The sequence below is a fragment of the Paramormyrops kingsleyae genome, chromosome 17 (assembly GCF_048594095.1).
Source record: "Paramormyrops kingsleyae isolate MSU_618 chromosome 17, PKINGS_0.4, whole genome shotgun sequence".
Lineage (NCBI taxonomy): Eukaryota > Metazoa > Chordata > Actinopteri > Osteoglossiformes > Mormyridae > Paramormyrops > Paramormyrops kingsleyae.
Genome location: NC_132813.1, coordinates 12,138,119 through 12,156,782, shown reverse-complemented (window position 1 = coordinate 12,156,782; position 18,664 = coordinate 12,138,119). Strand labels below are relative to the sequence as shown.

Genomic DNA, 18,664 nt, shown 5'->3' with positions numbered 1-18,664 from the left:
ATGCATCTGCCCTCTCCTGGTCTGGTGGAATGTCACTGCTGTACGCAGCACCGACCGCGGCCAAATGGAGCATGAACACAAGCTGGCGCGGAGATGACCATCCGCAGCCCAAAAGTGCACATGGAAAAGTGAAGTATGAACTAGCCTTAATACTCCGGAGGCCCCCCCTCTCTGTTCACACCCGCATCATAATGGACTGTGAGGCCCCCTCTGCGGTTCCCTCTGAAGCCCCCTGTTCCCCTCCAATTGTCTCCCTCTACTGACAAGGTTGGAAAAGAGCTGAGGCAGCTCTGCATGGGCATGGCTGCAGAGTTTGATGGGATCAGCTCTGGTGCTTAAGCCCACTGCCAATCATTTGCGTGAAATCCTCCAGAACCTCTCTAATTCCACACAGTCCCCATGCTGTGGAAGACATTTTGTTTGGTCCCTGTGCCTAAGAAAGCTCCGCTCAATGACAAAGCTCCGCCCGATGACATGTATGAAGGCCAGTGGCTCTCAGATTACACATTTAAAAGACCTCTGTCGTTTGGTGAATGACTACCGGGACCCCTGCTAATTTTAATGGACGAACATAGGGGTTGATGATGCCGCCATCTAGATGACCCATGGAACTTGACTCCCACCTGGAAAAGACCACAAGCAATCTGAGGATGGTGGTCTTTGATTTCTCCAGTGCCCTGAACACCATTCTACCTCAAAAACTGGGAGATGAGCTAAGGAAGTTAAAGACGGACACCCCTATGGTGGCATGGATGACCAACTACAGAACAGTTTGCCAGGGATGGCTATCAGCAACTCAGACCCACCACAAGGAAGGAGATCTTATTTCCATTCCTATTCAGCCGTTGACTGTAGAGGTTTTCAGCAGCTCTTGTGGGCTGCATTTACAGGTGGAAACGCAGATGCAGTGACAACCATCTGCAACAAAACATCAAGAAGACTAAGGGGATTGTGGCAGACCCCTGTCAGGAGCGTAAGACCCCATCTCTGAACACAAGTCAAGGAGAAGTTATGAAGATGATTTATCTCCCTTGACGTGATGCTATTCATGACCTGAACTTTGAGGATGTCCATTGTCTGAAGCTCAAATACATACTGTATTTATTAAACGACTCTTGCATTGTTGTTGTTAAACCTGTTTTATGTACCCAGATCGCCTGCAGAAAAGTAATTTCCCACGTGGGGACCAATAAAGCATACATATGTACCTACGTATTACCTTTCCAAATATGCATTTTTATTAGTAACATTATTACACCTTTGTAGCAGGCCATAATTTCTCCGCAAATTTCATAATCTATAACCATTGTCACCACAATAACATTGCTGGTTCAGTCAATAAAGTATAATGCCCTTTGAATACGTCTGCACCATTATCCAACCCTTATTTTCATCCAACTATCATGTCCTATTAGGTTATCCTGATACCGAATGGCTCAGGAGGGACTCGTAGCCAATGAAAGCATTATCATGTAGAGGAGCATTCATTTGTAACATGATGCAAAATTAAAATGTATTTTAAATCCCTTTGAACTACTGAAATAGAAAATGTGCATAAATTGTCATTGCCATACTGTATAATGTACTATAAGTTCTGGAAAATGTTGCTTTGACTAAATAACAGAAAAGTATCCATATTCCAGCGAGTTATTCTGGGTAGTCCTTGTGGTGGACTGGTCGCGGGATTCCAGTCCACCACAAGGCACATGCACACAGACACACACACAGACACACACACACACAACCTTGTCTTCCTATCTAAATGGAACCTCTACCCATCCCTAACCTTAACCATAAGTAACCAACCCAAATACAAGACTTTTGGCATTTTTACTTTTTTCATTGAATTCACAGATTTTTTATAAAACTGAGGTTATCCAAATGGGGACCTCAAAAGATGTCCCCAAAAGTAGGGAAATTTCAGGTTGTACTACACTTTGGGGACAATTTGGTCCTCAAGTGTGATTTATGCAAACCCACACACACACACATACATACATGTTGGCATACCGATGTAAATTGGGACCTTCCATTCATTCCTATGGGAAGAAGCCTAAAACCAGTCACAACACCCTTAACCCCTACCCAGCCCGAACCTTAACCAAAAGTAATCAAACAAGATACAAGGCATTTTTGCTTTCTTGATTGCATTCACAGATTTTTATAAAACTGAGGTTATCCAAATGGGGACCTGAAAAATGTCCCCAAAAGTAAGGAAGTTTCACGTTTTACCACACTCTGGGGACATTTTGGTCCCCAGATGTGATCTATGCAAACCCACACACAGCCAGCCACCCCCCTCCCACACACCCACACACACACACACACACACACAGCAGAGTTGTCCTGAACTCTGCACAGTGAAATATTGGACCAATCTTAAAGAAGGAAAGTGTCCCTTTATTGAGGGATGCGAGAGGCAGAAATGTAATTTAACCTCCAGAGTGTCCCATAAAGGTTCAGTGATGTTTAGATCTGGTGAGCAGGGAGGCCGCAGAAGGTGTTTAACGTCCTGATCTTCCTGAATCAGCTCTTCAAGGCATTACCAGCTTGGAATATGGGGATATGGAATATCATGAGGGAACAATATTTGCCCATAGAGCACACATGTTCCTGCTGGGTCACATATGTCCTGATTAAGGTTTGTGATCATTTTAGAAAACTATTCTGTCGTGTTTGTCTATCCCTGTCATTGTACCCTGGCTTGTGACCACTGTTCTTGTTAAAGCAGTTTGTGTTTAGCGCATTTCTTCAAGATTTTTGAGACTGTGGCCCTTGATGCATTAAAGAATTCGTTTTTTATAACTAATGCACCTGCAAGTTTGGCACGGACTCTTTGGCCTCTTTGAAACTCTGTTGCCTCCTGTTACTTTGAAAACTCACACTCAAAGTGCTGATTGTAAGAATTCTGGTATGGCTGACACATGCTGCTAATTGGTATTCAACCTGATATGACTGAGCATTGTAGCTGGCCTTACAATTTAGTTTCTTCAGAATCGTAGTTCTCTTGGGAGGTTTGCATTAATTTTTAAAGGCGGTGGTTTTTGCTAAACAGTATTTAGCAGGTATTTTCCTTTATAAACTGGGTAAATGAATGTCCAAACAGCTCATATACTGATTTAGTATTTGTAGTCATTTTTGTACAGTACAGACATTTGGTCACCAAAATAATGCTGAAACACTGAGATTTATTCATAGGTTTTCTTCTGAACAGATTTCCTGTTCATTTGCTCATGGTTATAACTGCTATATTATTATACTATTAGCTCTGTTGTCACCTTACTTGTCATTTTTTACAAGTCAAACCTTAATACAAATTGCGATTTTTTCTCACCAAAAAACAAGTTAGTAAAATTGAGTCACTAGCTAGTTATTTGAACTTAATAATTAATAAAGGTAGGGAACAGTGAAAATTGCAAGTTACAGGGTAGCTTCAACAAGAAGTAAAGCCATTTACAAAACTCTAATCATGCAGTTATTATGAAGCTCTTTTAACTGCGGCATATGAAAATGTGAGATATCTTACTAATTAAATTTTCATGTTTTTTTCACTTCAGTGCCCGTCTAAATAATTCACTTTGCATGCAGACCTCTTCTGAAAGCAAGGTTTACCAAAGTCTATTTTTAAAACTTTTCTCCGTTACATAAAAAAAAAGTTCTTTCATTTTTTTTACTTAAATCTAAGAGGCAATTGTCACAGGATAATACATCCATCTTAGGATAATTTTCTGGAATCAATTGGGATGTTATGCTTCAAGTTTTCAAATGCAAATGGAGGTTTGAAAAGGCTCTACCAGTAGTAAAGTATGTCTTAACAATTAAACATTACAAACACAATTGAATTATTACACATACCGGTAGTTAGAATGCTATTATTAATAGAAATATTTTCTTGAGAGATTCTGCAAGAATCTCTGACCAATAAGCTGTACTGACCAAATATAATTTAGAAATATTGGAAAATTTGGTTATTCTATATTATATTATAATATACAGATACTCCTCCCTTTGCAATGGATCAACCTACTGTATGATACTTTGACTTCAGTGTGTGTATATATATACACACACACTACTTCTGAAGGGGTAATCAGAAATTAACTCCATCGTAATTAATACTAATATTCATAATTATACATTTCTATTTATACATACCTCATACCAAATAATAATACTAATAATGATAATGATGATGATGATGTAGGTTATCTCATGATTTGTTCTGTAACCTTCTGTTCTATTCTATGACGTTTCCCACCCACCCAAATCAAGCTGGCATGACAGGGTAACATGGATGTATGTTTATTGATTCTATATAGATACGGTGGCTCATTGGGTAGCAGTGTTGCCTGGCACCTGCCGGGTCCGGGTGTCCTGTCCGCTTCCCATGAACTGCATGTTTGTGGAGATCGCCTGTCTTCTCCATGTTGTCCCACTGCTCTGGTTTCCTTCAGCGTGCAGCTAGGTGAGATGGAAATACTGACACGATCACTCTCTGTCCAGGGATGTTTCTAATTTCAGCAAACATTCCACCCTTTGAACCTTCAAAGGTAGATTAGCGCTGCGTGATTTAACTGTTTCGTGGCTTGTAACCTGACCGAACTTCACAAAATGAAAAACTGTGTCAGCTTCTGCAAATAATTTCAAAATACCGAAAAGTCTAGCTATCCAATGAATAGTATAACCATCGATTTGCGAGGTAAATTTGCTCCATTAACATGACTATGATGGCCTGTAAGATTTTTTGGGATTTTCCAACCCTTTATAGGAAATGTATAGTTCACTGTCATATTTTTATGTGTGAAAATTAACCCATGCAAAAAAGTAATGGCCAATAAATCATGCATGAATCATTTGAAACACAGCTACTGACTGAGCTCCGTGGTCAAGTAATTAGCATTTTCAGCAAAGTTCATTGCCTTTGATGTACCATATACACTGAAATGTTGGTACTGCTTTTTAAAGTAGAGAAAGCCTTTTGAATTTATTTACAAAGTTGTTTTAGTAAACTGTATAATAAGATCATATTTGCCTGTATATAAAAGGGATACTTATTTATCCAACAATGCAATGGAAAATAAATAACCATAGATGCTTAATCCCAGTGGGATTCTACATTTAAATACCTTACGTTTTTCTATGAGATTCAAAGAAAAAAGACTTTTTAATTGCAAAAAAAGCTTTGTACATTCAATCCTGCTGGGTTGCAAAAACTTTAGTGGCTAATGGCCTGGAGAAATATATAAGCAGTGATACTTACTCATATTAATGTATATTTGTTTAAATAATGCTATGTGTGCTGGGGTGGAGGTTGCTCATTGGTTCAGGCTTGCTCACAGTGTGGAAATGGTTTACTAGTATCATATGCATAATACATAAAAAATGTTTGTCAGGTGTGTGAGAACAAAAGAATTCAATATACAATATGCAGCATAATTGCATACACTGCTTTTAAACAGATAGATATATTTATATTCCTAAATAAGGATAATTGCAATTCAGGCAAAGGTAACAAAACTAAAATATATTAAACATGTTCTTGACAATAATGTAGAAGGATATTTTGACAAAACTAAGTAATTTTTTGCACACTTAATTAATTAATTAAATCCTGCAAACATGTAATATTCTAGTACTTCATATGTCCATCATTACTTTATAGCACTGCACTGATTGTTCTCAGCAATTAATGCACCAATTCATGGCTTAATATTATGTCTATCCTGAACCACTCTTGCAGGATGACCTCCTTGAGTGCCTTGTTGTTTGAAGGTAGTGCTGTGCGGCTCTTCTCTACAAAATTCCCCAGAGGTGCTCAGTGGGGTTGTCGGGTGACATACTTGGCCACTCTAGCACTTTGTACTTGCTTAAGAATGCCGCAGTGAATGTTATGGTCTTGAAAAAGTGCCCAGCAACCTAAGGTGTGGAGAGAAAGTAACGCCTTTTCTTTCCGCGTCTTGCAGTACACCTATGAAATCATGACGCCATCGAAAGAGCAGTTCCACCATGCCATCAGCACTCATACATCCTGATATAAGAACTTTACTGTAGGTATCATGCACTTATCACTGCATCACTGCACTTATCACTGTATTCCTCCCCTACGGGATGCAGTGTCTTTTGAATGCCATCTGGTCCAAAAACATGATTTAGGTCTCATCCAACCTGAGGACAGATTCCTGAAAGTCTTCATCTTGATGTGGTTCTTGGTTAAATGGGCTGCCTTGTTCTTTGGTTTCTGCACTGGATCCCAGTGTGGTCACCAACCACACATCCATTTCTGTGCAGGATGCAACAGTATGAGATAAAACAGCCATTCCAGTTTGGCTTCCCTCATCTATGGCCACTGTTGAGGCACCTGCTCTGCGATCATTCTGCACTTGTCTCGGCAAAAACATGCTCATGACACGGTGTCAGCCTACAGTGGTGGCCTGAATGTTTTAGAGTGTTTGTCAATACTTTTAAAATGACTTTTGCTACTGTGTTTTGGCTTAATCCCAGTGATTTGCTAATGTTATTGTATCCTTGTCCTCTTTTGTACAAGAAATGTCTTAAGTCTCCAGACAATACTCTCTCTTGTGTGGTGCCATTGTCAGAATTAAATCTGATGGTGATTAAATGCTTAAGTACTCTTAAGAGAGGGTGAACAGATTACAACTATTTAAGTTTCATGGTTCAACAGACAACGATTTACTGATCAATTACTCTTAACTAGCCTCAGCAGACAAATTTTGGAATTTTATTGTGTCATTTTCTTTGTGGGTATCACTTTTGCAACACTGTTTTTTTTAATCTTTTTGCTATTTTTTTCAGTTTGTTATTCATAACTGAAAGACCAGTATTTTTAAACCCACAAAAAAATTAATTTGTAAAGATAGATAGCTAAACTTCTTAACTTTCCTAGAGGATGTGCTCATTTATGATTTATCCAGTCTTACCAAAATGTTAGCTTTCTATTTTGTGATATTGTTCACATTTAATGGTAATGCCCATTATAATGATTTCTTTTGTAAGTTTACTGTCTGTACAATTGAAATAATACCTTGATGCCAGAAGGTATTACTAAGTTCTCCTGATTAATAGTAATGACTTTGACCTTTTCTGTCCAAGTTGCTATTACAGTATTAATTGCTATGCATGGAAATAAGTCAGTTAGAAAGTGATGATAAAAAGGCTTTCAGTCCTTTTACTGAAACACTTTTAAGGTCTTGTATAATTTTGAAGGTATTAACTGTTATTAAAATTGTACTTATTTTTAATCTTATTTCATTGTTCAATTCAGTTTGTAAAAATACAGAAATTTACAGAACGATTTCTTTTAGTCTATTCACAACTAACTATAGCAATGTTAACTGACAATAATCTGAGCAGCAGTAGCATGGAATATGATTCATAATCTTGTCTTTTCCATGTTTCATTGCAATCTTTTTAAATATTCTTTTTAAAAAAAATTAATTTTTCCTTAATCAGCCAAAATTTCAGTCTTACCAGGTCTTTTTGCTACAAAAGCAGTTAAATACAAAGTTGCATTATGTAAATGTATTTTAGTTATACATTCTCTACAACTATGAATGAACAATTTATGGGGTGTAAAGAACCACCCACTGACCCAGTGGTGGGATCCAATCAGGCTGCCAAAAGAAATGAATCAGTGAAGATCTTTCTGTGGTTGCACCATGTCAGCTTGTTTGATCAATTCAGCTGTGAGTCTCCATTTAATTGACTGAATCAACATAGAGATTTTGCTTATTTGGCTCAAGTCAACTCAGAGGCTCAGCTTATTTGATCCAACTCAGAGGCTCAGCTTGTTTGATCCAATTCAGAGGCTCAACTTGTTTGATCCAATTCAGAGGCTCAGCTTGTTTGATCCAACTCAGAGGCTCAGCTTGTTTGATCCAACTCAGAGGCTCATCTTATTTGACCCAACTCAGAGGCTCAGTTTGTCTGGTTCAAGTCAGTTCAAAGGTTCAGCTTGTTTGATCCAACTCAGAAGCTCAGCTTGTCTGGCTCAAGTCAGCTCTGGGGCTCAGCTAGTTCGATTGGTGTAGTTTAGGGTTGCTCAGAGGCTGCACAGAAGGTTATCAGTATATGTATAATATAGGGGAGTTAATGAACTCCAGTTTAAACGAGCCAAACAATCAGTTAGAAAGCTAGAGTTGTTAGGTTGGAATGCACAATGCTCTATATGTGTACTTAACCCTGACAGGAAATTGCAGCAACATTACTTCCACGGAAGTTACTATAGTTAGATATTTCAGGCAATCAAAGTAATCAAACATTTTATTTACTGAGTAGAAACAATATGCAACAATCAAAATCCAGACTGAGATCAGCCTAATCAAAGTAAAACCCAAGTGACCACTTAGTTACATTATTACATTACACATATACAAAACAAAGAGCCAATGTAATAGATACCCCAGCATACACACAATAGATACACACAGTAGACGTGAGTAACATCTGGATACACAGTACCATTTGGGAATTCTGGCTAGAGTTACTCCCCAGCAGCGGATACACATGGTAAGTGTACTAATCACAGACACTATGTGGGAAATGTGACTGCAGAGTGTCTCACTGGCTACTTTGTGGACCCCTTCTTAAGTACCAAACCAAGTGACAGATGTTTAGTTGGAATGGTAATAAAACCAAATTGTTATTTTCCTCAGGATATATAAATGGATCATTGGACAGCCAGATCCCATGTCTAGCAGTCAGATGGAATTTTAAGCATGGGGTTGCTAAGAGAACCAGTTCGAACATCAGAGAGGAGAGTGACAGTGTAGCATCACATGACCTGGCCACCTGACCTAAATGGTTCCGAAGGGGTTTGACCAGAGAGTGAAGGAAAAGCTAATGAGTGTGCAGCACATATGTGGGAGCTCCTTCAGCACAGCTGGATAGGCATCCTAGTAGGCCACCTTATAAAATTGGTATAGAGGAGAAAGTAGAGTCACCCAATCCCTGGAAAAATTGGAGTTACAGGTATTGATTAAGACCCCAATGGTAGCTCTGCTGACCCATGGGACTTGAACTGGCAACCTTCTGAGTCCCAGCCCACAGAGCTGACCCCCCCTCCCCCAAACAAATTATATTTTTAAAATTATTATTATTATTATTATTATTATTATTGGTCAGTGCATAATTCCATTTTTGTTATTTTATACTTTTGATGTCTTTATAATTATTCTAGAATGTAGATAAACCCCAAAAATATAATTATTTAATTGCAGTGAAAGTGAACATACTAGGGTCTCACTATGACCGGTGCTATGATTTTACTCTTAAAACAGTATATCACATCAGTAAAAAGATATACAGTGCCAGTCAAAAGTTGGGACAAATCTACCTACAGAATGGTTTATTTGGACTATTATCTGGGTTTACTAGAATAGATTTACATGCTTCTGTGTTCTGAAAATGTTTTTCTCACACTGTACATCTCTGTTTACTCTGCTCTGTTAGAGCTTTAAGACCCACCCCCGAAGAGCAAAGTGTGCTCTGATTGGTCAGCTTGCCTAATTGGTCACTTTGCCCTACACGTTCCACCCCTATCTTGCAGTCTGCAGACAGATCCTTGCAGATGGGTGGCCAATAAGGAATGTGTTACGAGGTGACTTCACCATGTCATGGAAATAAGGGCTGGAATTCCAAGGAGACATTTCAGGCAGATTAGAGAAGAATGGTGTCTGTGGTGAGAGTTACTCCCTTTGACCTGTACTTTGACCCTTAAGACTTTGCAGATCATTTACATGCACATAAAGCTACAGTATATAACACTTTAAAGGAAAGAGAAAAATCGGATAAGCATAATAGAGCCCCTTTAAATGAGACTAAATATAATATATGTACATAATTTGCATTCACATTAGATAATGTTTCTCACATGTAGGCACCCGTGTAGACAAGGGACAGAGGAGCTGGAAGATAGGGGGAGAGAATAGAATAGGTTTATGAGCAGCACATCTGTGAGAGCCTGCCTGTAGGCCACCTCTTGTCCAGTGTGGGTGGAGATTGGTCCACCAGGCGTGGCAGCATAATTGCATGAGCGCAGTCTCATCGGAGATGACTTGACAGGTTCCCCCAGGGTGAAAAACAGCACAGGCCCGAAGGAGTCCATGATCACAGATTACAGTGTGGATGGCTGCCTTACAATATATTATACTTATACAATCTTGCTCTTGCAAGTGAAAGTATATATTTTTTGTAAATCTGAACAGAACATTGAATACAGCTTGCAAGAGTTTACTTTCTATAAAAATCAAAATCAGTCATTGAGTTGAAATTTATGTTGTCGTCTATGAAAATGTATTTTAAGAAAAACGAAAACAAACATACGGCATTGGTCCGTCTTCCATTTATAGTGAGGGGTGTCAGGTGGCGGGAACGGGGCAGGAGATTATTCCAGGCAACATAGAGCAAAAGGGGAGGGGGGACCAGGAACCCAAGCAGGAACCAGGCACTGAAGCCAGATCATCAAACAAATAATAATGACTGATACTTTATTGATCCCCATGAGGAAATTCTCTTTATGCCTCCCCTCAGTTTACTCTCTGTTGGTGAGAACAAGCCAGCTGTGAAGCCCAGCCACATGTGGCAGCACCCAGGGAACTGGGGGTTAAGGGCCTTGCTCAAGGACCCAGTGCTGTAGCAAGGCCAGGCTCAAACCAGTAACCTTTTGATCACAAGCACAGGGGCTTAGCCCTATGAGCCACATGCTGCTCCCAATGTAGATAACTGCACTTAACTGGACTTGGTAGCACCACAAAGTAAAGTGCATTATGAGACCGGACCACTTCCACTCAATGGCCCGGCACCTAGGAACACACAACATGGAGGGACAGATCTAGGCTCCCCATCCTGCACCACTTAGCCCAACGGTGCCACTTCTCATCACCGAGGTGCCCTTCGGGTGCTCTTTGGACCTGATGAGGTTCTTCCATAAGTATTCATCAATGAGTATCTACGTGTCATGATGGACTAAAGACGCAGAGGCTGTGCCACTCTCGAGAGCCACCTCGTAGAATGTCGCTCATGAGTTCTTTCAACTGTTCAATGTTTTCAGCAGACATCTAGGCTGATGAAGGAAATCTGCAAACTCCTCAAGGTTCACCACTTGTGCACCTCAGTCTATCATCCCAACATTAAATGATTCAATGATTGATGGACCAGTCATAGTCATGATGGTTGATATTGGGATGATATGGTGTCTTATGTGATTTTTTTGAAGTCCACATAATTCATCCCATTCTGGCTCCTCTTTTGATGGTAACCATGGAGCTTGTAGCCCTACTATAGTGGAACACATCTGGTTAGATGAGGGAGAGGATGAAGAAGATTGGGCAGTCGAGGAAGAGGTCAAAAACATTCCACAACTAGGTGTGATTGAGGAGTCCCATAGTTCCTAAGAAGAAGGTTGCCCAAATTGATCATCTAGCTTCATATCCACCCATAGGAACTGTGGGGGTGGGGGGAATGTTTAATTTAGCTTCATTCATCCTCCATAATAAATAAACATTTCCATTCCAATTATGGAGTCCCCCCAATATCAAACTCTCTCCTATGCCCTTGATGACAGGTAGCACTCTGCCCAGCTGCATACACAGTGGTCACTTGCAGTACTATGTTCTCCCTTTTACGGTCCATGGAGCATCTTCCAGAGGCTTATGGACATTGTACTATGCCCCTACCGAGAGTACAGAGTGGCCCACCTAGACAATATCATCATCCATGGCTAAAGATGAACAGACAACCTCATGCTATGCTTCATCTTGCAGACAATACTCATAGCCAATCTGGCCATTGGCCACCTGGAGCTGATTGAGGACTCTACCTGGGGTTCCTCGTTGGACGGGACCTGCTCTGACCTCAAGAGAGGAAGGTCAAAATTGACAATCACTGACTAATCGTCACTAATCGTCCCAGTGGTGGGCAGTGGTGGCTTGATGGTTAGGGTAGCGCACTTGTAATTGAAAGATTGCAGGTTTGAATCCCCCACCAGCAAGTCACCACTGAGGCACCCTGAGCAAGGTACCGTCAATGCTCCCCGGGCGCTGAATTAGCTGCCCCCGTCAAATGCAGAGGTCACATTTTGTTGTGGTGTGTTGACAATGACCATTGATCACTTAATTCTAAATTCTAAGACTTGGGTCATTCCTGGAATGGTGGAGTGATATTGTTACTTTGTACCCAACTCCTCTACAGCCCTTTCTCTTACCCAGAAATGCCAGTGCAACCATGTATGGTGAAACAAGAACATCAAACCTGCCTGCCAATGATTGAGAAAGTAATTTTCATCCTCATCACAGACCACGCACCTCTAGAGTAGATGGCCAGGCTATCGGACACCAAGATCTAAATGATTCACTGGTTTTTCATCCTATAAGACTTTGATTTTACAATGCAGCACAGTTTAGGGGCAGCCCATGGAAATGCTCTTGGCCTCTTGCCACCATGAGGAGTGTCCCTCAACCACAAATTAGATGATGAATGGTTACAATGGTTCCCTCTTGCAGTACAAAGACATGTGGTTAATGAAATTGACATCTCTAAATTGTTCCATTCCATATGGAAGTTAATTTGACATAAGGCAAATGAATAACAAAAAAGATCATCAAACGGATCCTTTGAAAAACAGATTTAAGTGTGTCCATGTGACAAATTATCTTGACCAAGTACTATTACTGATAAAAAAAAGTGGAGATCATTGAACATTCAGACATGTAAGTTATCATTTAAGAGGCACATTTTAGTCCAATGACTGCAGAGACTGTGATTTGGCCAGAGGCAGAACGATAACAAAGGCTATGATTACCAGCACTACATACATAAATGCCTCACATCACCAAAACCATTTGATTGGAATGATCATCTGTTACAGTCTAAGTAAATATGTTTGGGTGGATCTGGAAAAGCTGTGATTTTGGGCTGAAGTTGATCATGTTCATAAACTGAGGTATAACTTCTTCAGGTTACCTTCAATGTTTCCTTCAATATTTCTCTACAGACTTTACTTCACACAGAAGGCTTTTAAAATTTTGTTTGACTCAACCATGCTGTCCCCTGTGCTTGGCCTTCATTCCATATCATTCTGTTATATTTCATGTGTGCAGGCACTGCAATCTACAATTTTACAATAACCTTCACCCAACTACAAAGATGTCAAAGTTTTGATACTCAACTCTTCTTTTTCACATTTATATCTCTCCGTGTCTCTCTCATCTGGCAAAGTGGCCAATGTTTTATGCATTATGTCTTCCAAGCTCAGCACATTAGTCATGAAAATGCAAAAAAGGACAATGCATTGATTGATACCTAAACATGAAGTTGCTTCTGCATTTTCATGTTTAATCAAACGGCAGCTTGAATTTATGCCAGAAATATTCCTGCTATGTTACATTTAAGCTTTCTTGTTGAATATTCAAAACCATTGATACAATTTGTAATAGAAACACATTTAATTCCCTTAACATAAATCATTCTTCTGGGTATTGTCCCAGAACGTATATATCCACTTCCGTGTAGTAAATCCTCTATCCTTTTTTCCCCCTTCTTCCACTTGTTCCAAACTCTCCTGCTGGATAACGATACTTGTCCATTAATGAGCTGGGACAGAAAAGTGAGCTTTCATGGAAAAGTTACTTATATGAGTGAGCTACCATTGTTTCAGTAGCTTTATAAGAGGCAGCACTTAGGTGAAAAGCATCTAATTCATAACCATTTACAAACAGACGGTAAGACAAGTGGGAGAGTTTGCAGCAACAAGGATTGTAGGGACAGCATACATATTATTATATAGAAATACGAGATATAGTCTTGCAATTCCATTCTTGTAACTACCCTGGAATCACATTACAGGCATTGGTGTTAAATATATTAAATGTAAAGCCTCCCTAACCCTCTCGATATTCACATTTTATATAAACTGAAAGATAGAAAGAAAAAAAAAACATGTATTGCTTTTTGTTAGAATGTGTTGCAAAATTAGGATGGTTGCTTTGCTAAATTAGGTAACATCTATTTAAATGATGTTTCTCTAATTCCCTCAAACAAGAATGAGATTGTCAAATACACTGGATATGGTGCTGATCAGCTCAAACAAACACAGAAAAAGGTCATATTGGTCTACACTGGATGTCCAAACAGTATTTAAATTTCATTGGCTGGTGAACTGTTTAGTCATTAACAGTTTGTTAATACTTGCGCCCACGCCTCATACCCCTGGGTATGCAGTAGGTATCGGGTAAATGAATGGCTGAGTGCAGCTAACAATGCTGGTTATCACATCGTGCCATATACCAGCTTTTGGATCAGCTGAGCTTTTATTTGTAGAATATAATGGCTTAAGTATTCTAAACATAAAATCAATGATCCTTAAATAATTAATGATAGATAGATACAGTAGATAGATAGATAGATGGATAGGTAGATAGATTATTGTGCTAATGAAGAACTATTGTGGTAGGCTACATAGTACATTGGTGAAGTGCTTTTTTATTACGTTGGACAAGACAGTCGTTCTTACAATACATTTGTTTATAACTAGGATCATGATGGTTTGCTTAATACCTCTAGGGCAGCAGATTCAAGTCCTTGTTTTTTCTGTATAAGTGTTACGTAGGACCTATATAAAACGAGTTTCCACGTATTTAGTAGCCTATATATATTATGCCTTGAATATATATCTTGAATAAAATGTATTAGGCTATACATATCTATACATATATTATCTTTTTCTTATAGGTAAAATATGTCAATGTATAGACAGCAACCATTCGTCATATGAACTCGAAACTTTTATGCAGCAAAAAAATTACAATTAAAGTTTAAACAATTACATTTTCTTCTTGTTATTATTATTAGTAATATTAGGATTTTCATCATAATTATTCGACAATTTGCACAATATATTTGGGAGCCATGTTTGCCACAGTGTTGCATAGGACATATATTTTGTATATTATTACATTGTGTCACTCTGACCATTCCTGCTTTAATAGGTGTTTCCTGCGCTTTAAATATGTACTACGCATTTGTATTTGATGGGAAGGGGAGCTCAGATTGTGCTGTTGTCCTGACAACCAATAAGGGAGTATCATCAGCATTTTGGGTTGGGGGCGGGTGGAGGAGGAGGAGGGGGGGGGGGGGAGTGCCGCGCGATGTATAGCGAAGGGTGCAAACGAGAGAGCGCGCGACCGAAGAAGAGCGAGAGCGCGCCGTCTTCCTCCTCGCACAGCCATAACTGTGCTTTTACTCCTCCGAGACACACCATCTTTTAGTTTAACCAGAAGAGACTCTGACGACGTTTTGCAGAATCGTCCTTTTAAATGAAGATATTCTTTCCTTTGGTTCTTCCAGTGCCTATTCTTTTATGTAATAAACTAAAAGCAGCTATATTGTGCAGGATTTACTATTACTTTTGGTTCCGAACTTTAGCATCTTCGAAAATCTCTGACGTTTTCCCGGATTTGTCAATCACTATTCTCTGCCGGGCGCGATGATGGTCGGAAGGAGATCTTATCGGAGGCAGTTACAAGCGACGTTTTTCAGACTGCTGTATCTTATTCCAACAGGGCTTCCTGTCCGAAGTGTGGATGTGCAGAGGACAACCGACAACATAACAATTCGCCAGGGTGATACAGCGGTTATCAGGTAGGACGAGACACAACTTTTTTTTTTAGTTGATCTGTTCTGATGCTTCAATTAATTTTTTTAGCATGCTCACATATAGAACATTGATCTAACATCAGTTTGGCTTTTTTTTTTTATCTGCTTTTGAAAATATTAAATATATGCATACGAAGCAAACATTTTGCATTATATAATAGATCTACGCCCGGCAAGCCAACTAGTCTTGCATTTTCAGCTAAACTATTAAGTTTTGGTAAAGAATCATGCCATATGGCGCTGTAATAAGGTTGTTTGTATTTTTGCCATTATTTGGAATACTGATCTTGTAATCGGAATTGCTATATTTAGTATGCTGGTCGACATACATTCGTTTTTTCCTGCTTATATGCAGTATGATTGGTTATCGGGCGGGCTATTTCATCAGTTTATGTGGGAGTTGTTATCATCCTGTCCTATATCGGAAGCATTTGATCGTTATTTGCTGCATACGTTTCCGTGCATCGATTCAGAGATTTATACACCAGTCATAAAAAATAATCTTAAGAATGGTTCCACAACATATACTCGCATTTGTTTGTTTGTTTATGCGAACATACGAAAATCTTTCTATTTGTCAGCGGGATCTGTAGATGAATGTTTTCCAGCATTCAATTAAATCTGACGCTCAGTTGTAATATAATTGCGTTGAATAAAATTAGGTAATTATAAATCCTGGCTTTTCAGCATGTAACAGTTTATGCATAATGTTGTAACTATATAGGACAGTGCATGGGAAAAAAAACTTTGGTATAGAAGCTCCTATAGGGAGCAATCGAATATTTGGCATCCAGGATACAAATTCATTTCTAATTTGTAAGCTAGGTTACTAGTTTAGCTTGCGATTCATCTTGTATATGGAAAACATCATACTGCTCACCACTGAAACCACTGAATATAGTCATTTTAATTCATTTCATTTCATTCATTCATTTACACTACTCAGATTGAATATTTTACTGTAAATAAATCAAATGCATGCTTCTGCATCACTGTTTCAATGAATCATTTTTTGGATGCAGACCCTTATAAAGAGCTACCAGTAACTATTGCTGTGATTAAGTCGATGTGTTTCTAATGTACTATATGTACTTAATATGATGTTTAATGAACCCCATTATAGCCTTTAGATTGACTATAAACTGATGCAAATAACACCAACAGTACAAGAAATATCTAAAGTCATTAGTGCTATGACAAATGTAGTCTGAATAAAACAGCAATTATTTTGGGGTTTATATAATTCACAAATCAATACACAAATCAATATTCACTTTATATTATTTGACTTTTGCTTCAAATATTTACATTCTACCAGTATACCAATTTCAGCAAATTTAGCCAACAAATTCATTCATATGAAAAACCATAATTAATTTTATTGATCAATATTCCACCTTTTACGAGTACCTAGCAAATAATGCTGCGTTGCAACCATAACATAGTAAACCATACTATAGTTTGTTTGAAATGCAACGTTATCAAGTTACGCTTCAGGCAAAGAAGTATAGAAGATCAATGTATTATATTACACACAATTATTTATTAGCACTTTTAAAAGCATGTTTTGTTTAAACAGTGATTTATTTCCAAGCAACATGTTTTTTCCTGTTATATTTTACTGGAACAATTTTGTTTAATTACTCTGCTCAAAAGTATTACAGCAAGATCGTTAGACTTTCACGTGAAGTCTTCTTACTAAATCCTTATTAATGTAAGTTATCCTACTGACAGCTTTTCATTTGTTTTTTCCAGAAATTCTGGGAGATTGGACACATAATGAATAGCTTGGGTGTACCAATGTGCGAACGAAATAATGTTACCACTGTAATTTATAGCTTATGAACTGATGTACACATATTGATGTATGGCCATAATAGGTATCATTTTTTTGCTTTGATCAAATAAGCAAAATGGAGCTACATGATTAAACTGATACTTTGAACATGTATCGTTCACTCTGTAACATCAGGGCTTGTTATTTGAGGCGAAAAGTTCAGTAATGTGTCCATTTATAGACGTCATACTGATCTGAAGCCTTTGTGGGGAAGTATAGAGGATACAGCATAGAGGGGTGGAATTAGTGACAAGTTGCTAACAGCAGTTGAACTATACTATCATTGATCATGTTTAGATGTAAATTTAAGGCTCTTCTGATGAAAGATGCTTTGGCATTCTTGTTAAGGTATCACCAACACAGCTATCCTTTTCTCTTTGAGGGAATTTATAAATTTCAATTTCATTGACTGATTGGACTTTTATTTTTAGTTCCACAATAGTGATATTTGGGTGTCGACAAGTCCTCGTGTTTCCATTTTGTTTAATCATACTGCAAAAGATCACATACTTGAGAACTATACTCCAGTCCATATTCCAGTTGCTTATCCAGTACTGAGGGAACCTGAGCCTAACCTATGAGTCAGGGGTATACTCAGGGGTATACTCAGGGTGGCATGTCAGTCCTTTGCAGACATACATGCACACAGTACCAGGCACATGGGGGAGGCACCTGCTGCTTTTGCTCGCACCATTTAAAGTGTCTAAGGTTCTAAATGCATCATTTCAACAACTGGCAATCATGCAAAATTTACAGAGCTCTCCCCAAGTCGGCAAAATGTGTCCTCCGCCACCCTACACACCCCACCCCCCACCCCCAATTCGAGCACCTGACCCTCGGAGTCTCAGCACAATACTGCCAATCTGTAAATGTCAGTTCATGTCTTTGCATTTGGAGGAAACCGCAGGATCCAGAGGAAAGCGGTGCAACACGGTGCGAGGTTAAGCTCTGGAAGTATGCAACAGTGCTACCCAATGTGCTGCCTACTGCAGTCACAGGGATGGTTGTAGTAGAATTAGTAGTATTAGTATTAGTATACTAGTAGTATAGTAGTAGTGATCGCTCCTGCTGTTCACATTTGGATTGTCGGAAAATTAGCCAAAATCTCTATTGAGCTGTAAAAGAATGACTGATGATGACAGATTATAAAGCACATTC

At 38.9% G+C, this 18,664-nt stretch overlaps 1 protein-coding gene across 2 annotated transcripts in view; it reads left to right on the top strand.

Annotated features, from left to right (window-relative positions):
• lsamp (limbic system associated membrane protein) overlaps positions 1-18,664 on the top strand; it is a 299,410-nt gene that overhangs the window by 140,263 nt on the left and 140,483 nt on the right. The window contains exon 2 of one of the 2 annotated variants that reach the window (XM_072701351.1): positions 15,576-15,654. In XM_072701351.1, coding sequence (XP_072557452.1) covers positions 15,576-15,654 — 79 coding nt within the window. Of the gene's footprint in view, positions 1-15,210; positions 15,655-18,664 lie in introns of those variants that run through there. The other variant, XM_072701350.1, reaches the window with a different exon arrangement.